Source organism: Cucumis sativus, chromosome 5 (assembly GCF_000004075.3).
Source record: "Cucumis sativus cultivar 9930 chromosome 5, Cucumber_9930_V3, whole genome shotgun sequence".
Lineage (NCBI taxonomy): Eukaryota > Viridiplantae > Streptophyta > Magnoliopsida > Cucurbitales > Cucurbitaceae > Cucumis > Cucumis sativus.
Window position 1 is genome coordinate 2,332,436 of NC_026659.2, and position 4,127 is coordinate 2,336,562.

At 38.3% G+C, this 4,127-nt stretch overlaps 1 protein-coding gene across 1 annotated transcript; it reads left to right on the forward strand.

Annotated features, from left to right (window-relative positions):
* Positions 1-341: 341 nt before the first annotated feature.
* On the forward strand, positions 342-3,516 carry LOC101209959 (ACT domain-containing protein ACR8). Its single transcript, XM_004147518.3, has 6 exons — positions 342-765; positions 1,400-1,560; positions 1,676-1,743; positions 1,855-2,421; positions 2,524-2,628; positions 2,717-3,516. The coding sequence occupies exons 1-6, from the start codon at positions 683-685 to the stop codon at positions 3,077-3,079; spliced, it is 1,347 nt and encodes a 448-aa protein (XP_004147566.1). The 5' UTR covers positions 342-682; the 3' UTR covers positions 3,080-3,516.
* Positions 3,517-4,127: the final 611 nt, after the last annotated feature.

A 4,127-nucleotide genomic window follows, 5' to 3' on the forward strand; every position in this document is an offset into this window, starting at 1 on the left:
TTATTTCGGTAGCTTACCAAATCCCCCGCTAATTGAGTCAAACCCAAGCAAACACGTCCTTAATTCTATCCCACGCGGCGTCCTACCTGGACTCGTTCTCCAATCCTATTTGGCTTTGTCCACGTGTCGAGGGGAAAGAGAGTGGTCCCCCTAACGGCAAGAGGGGGAATTAAAATGCAAGTGCCGGGAGCAGTAATTGAGTGTGGCAATCCTCACGCCTTTGGCGTGTGAGCCCCCAATACTATATTCCTTATTTTTGAATTAAAAATAGAATATATGTATATATGTATATATTATTTAAAAGAAGCGAAAATAATAAATTAGTTGTAAATATAAGTGCGACCATCCTGGAGCCAGGGAGTCAAGGCCAAGGCGTGCTTTTGCCCTCGCAAGAGAGAGATTACTGACCTTCTAGAGAGAGAAACTTTCACTCTGAAAATCACGCGGCGGATTTCTTGCGACCGGTGACCTCCGACTCTTCAACTTGTTGATTCTTGTCTTCTCCAACACCACTCCAACAAGTAAACCCAACGGAAGTTTTAAGGTTTCGCCATTTCTCGCTGGACCCTTCTCTTTCGTACGGCCACACAGATCCCTGTTTTCGATACTCCCTTATCTGCAGACAGATTTCGTGTTTTCAGTTCTTGAATTTGTCTTTTCTTCTCTTCTTTACGGCCTCAAAATGAAACTTAGTATGGTGGAAATAGAGTGGCCCGGGAGTCTTGATGAATACTCTAAGCTTATCAATCGGATGAACACTCCCAGGTTTCTTTCTTTCAATCTCTTCAGAATTTCTCTTCCTTTCAGTCGTTAACCACTCCCAATCATTCATTTCACTCTTCTTCTTCTTTCCTAATAGCATGATTTTCTGGTCAACAGTCGCCTAATCTTGTCCTGTTTTTATTAGTTTTTGGAATTTATTTCTATTTGTTTCCATCTTTTAGTTTTAGGGTTTCAGTTATTGTCCGATTTGTAAATCTGCGGTTTGCCTTATCAGGGAACACTATTTGCTTATTTTCAGCACCGTAATGTCCCCTTCCCTTTTCTTAGAGATTTCTTTTCCCACACGTTTTCAGATTCGATCCGACTCCGATCTCTGCCTTCACACACCTTCCACTGAAAATAGATTTGAAATTACCGACCAGGGATTTTTTTTCTCTCTTCTTCCCCTTTGTACTTTTCTAATTGTCTAGAATATTTTGAAGGTCTCTCTGTTTAGACATAGCATCGGTCTGCATCAAGTATTTATTAATTTATGGTTTGTTTGACTCTGTCTAGCGGGATTGTTCAAACATCTTTGCTTGAGACTTTTCAAAGACCCATGTGGTTTCTTATTTTCAAATTTCAAAACTACGAATTATAATGTAATTAAACTTGACGTAAATTGACCCATTTGCAGGGTTGTGATAGATAATGCCGTTTGCGAAACTGCTACTTTGGTCAAGGTTGACAGTGCTAGAAGACATGGGATCCTCTTGGAAGCTGTACAAGTGTTGACGGACTTGAACCTTTCAATTCAGAAAGCTTACATTTCCTCAGACGGAATATGGTTCATGGATGGTAAGCTTATCTGTCTTTTTTTTTTCTTCTTCTTGTCAATGGCATTTAATGCTAATGAATAGCCACTTGATTTAACCTATTTAATGATATTCTTACTATTAAATGTTGCTTGCAGTTTTTCATGTGACTGATCTTGAGGGAAATAAATTAACCGACGAGGGCGTTATTAGCTACCTCGAACAGGTAATTAATAGTCACCTAACTCCAATTACAATTAATTTTAATGATCCAGTGAATGCATCTGTTACCCATTAGTGTTTTGTAACTTATTTGCATTATGGGGTTGACTTACAGTCACTTGCAACGATTCATTGTGGCAAACCTGCCACCTCAAATGATTTGACGGCCTTGGAGCTAACCGGGACAGACCGTGTCGGTCTTCTTTCGGAGGTATTTGCAGTTTTGGCTGAGCTTCAGTGCGATGTTGTTGAGGCCAAAGTGTGGACTCACAATGGCCGAATAGCTTCTTTAATATACGTCAAGGACTGTAATTCTGGTTCCCCCATCAAAGAGTCCGAGAGAATAGACACCATTGTTGGACGGTTGAGGAATGTTCTGAAAGGCGACGATGATATTCTTTATGCCAAAACTTCAGTCTCCATGACGGTTACACATACCGAAAGAAGGTTACACCAAATGATGTTTGCTGATCGGGATTATGAAAGGAAGCCTGTCCAGCAGCATACTGAGGATTCACCTGTTGTGACTGTTCAGAATTTGGTGGAAAGGGGTTACTCAGTTGTGAATATCCAATGTAAAGACCGAATGAAGCTGTTATTTGATGTTATTTGCACGATGACGGACATGGATTACGTAGTTTTCCATGGTACAATCACTACATCAAGGCATAGAGCATATCTGGTATTAATACTTTTCTTACTTTTTTGGGTTCACATTCTTTCACACGATGGTTCAATCATCTTGTTATTGACAAAGACACCATATTTCCTTTGGTTTCCACAGGAATTTTACATCAGACACACTGATGGAACACCAATTAGTTCTGAGGCTGAAAGGCAGCGTGTCATTCAATGCCTCCAAGCCTCGATAGAGAGAAGGACATCACGGGTACATGACTTGTTTAAACATATTATTGTTTAATAAAATGCCTTGTTGCATTATTTATTGCAGACATTAACTGTTATGTCTACAACAGGGTGTGAGATTGGAGTTATGCACAACCGACAGGCCATGTCTCTTAGCAGATGTTACGAGAACGTTTAGAGAGAACGGTTTAAACGTTACAAGAGCAGAAGTATCCACATCACAGGAGGTAGCTCTAAACCTGTTCTACGTAACGGATGGACATGGGAGCGCTGCAGATACAAAAATGATAGACTCCGTTAGAGAGAAAATTGGGATGAGTAACTTGAAAGTAAAAGAATTACCATTGGTTTCTCAACAAAAGACAGAAGGGGAGGAGCAAGCAGCGAGTGTAGGTGGGGCTGTTTTGTTATCTCTCGGGAGCATATTGAGAAGGAATCTCTACAACTTGGGATTAATCAGGTCATACTCGTAGGCATAGAGGCAGAGAGAGAGAGAGAGAAGAAAAGAAAAACCAATAGAGTTATTGAAAAATTTGTCCATATGTCTACCTTTTCCGATAGCATATTCTTTGCTTGAAGTTTGAGCATAATAGTTAGTGTACATAAAAGAATCAAACATTGGAAGGAAAGAAAGGAGTTGGGTACTTTGTTGATAGTTAATTTGTTTTAAAGAAGTTGGTGGAATTATTTCTGATGGAAAAGAGAAGAGAGGAGAGAAGAAAGGTTTAAAATGGGTAAAGAGTAGTGTTTATTATGGTGTGTGGTCTGACATGTGCTGCTGCTGCTACTAGCTGGCGGACCAATGTTTGGTGAGAAGGTAGAAGGGAAATGGGTTGTATACAGCTTAACACATTGTACATAACAGCTTTTTTTTTGAAGTACTTGAATCAATGTTTTGACTTTCTCTCTCTCTCTCTCTCTGTCACTCCCCCACATGATGCTTATATTTTTTAATTACTCAAAATTCAAACTATAGTCAAAAAGATTAGACGAGTGAATGCGTAGGGCAAGGGAGACGCCTAATTGTCGTTTGCTATTTTTCTTCTGTCTTCAAGTTAGGGAAAAAAACAGCGATTTAGATCGTGTTTGGGGAAATAATTATTTTATGTTTTTAGATATGTTTAGAATTTTTGTTTAATATAGAATTTGATTCAATTGTAAAACCTAGTTATATTCGTACCTTTGTGAATTTATTATTGATTAATATTTTATGTAGAAACAATAATATATTTGTAATATTATAGGACTTAAGAACTATGTAAGGACCATAGCAATCAAATTTTTTGGTATAATAAATAAAATTGGGTTTATCCCAAAATACCTTTAAAAAAAATGAAAAGGACAGATAAGGGGTTTGTCTAAAACTGGAACCCATATTGGTATATAGAAATAGTAAAATTGATAGAACCCAACACAGAAAAAAGAAAAAGAAAAGAAGTGAATAAAATCCAAACAAATGAATATAACAATAAAATGTTAAGAGGCAAAAAGCAAAGACCAAAGCTGCCTTTTGCCGATCAG

What these genes read in the sequence shown, in the direction of transcription:
- LOC101209959 (XM_004147518.3), top strand. Translation starts at nt 683, where the DNA reads ATGAAACTTAGTATGGTGGAAATAGAGTGGCCCGGGAGTCTTGATGAA. An exon ending in TTATTAGCTACCTCGAACAG is followed by an intron (nt 1,744 to 1,854) that starts GTAATTAATAGT and finishes GTTGACTTACAG; the next exon opens with TCACTTGCAACGATTCATTG. An exon ending in CAAGGCATAGAGCATATCTG is followed by an intron (nt 2,422 to 2,523) that starts GTATTAATACTT and finishes TGGTTTCCACAG; the next exon opens with GAATTTTACATCAGACACAC.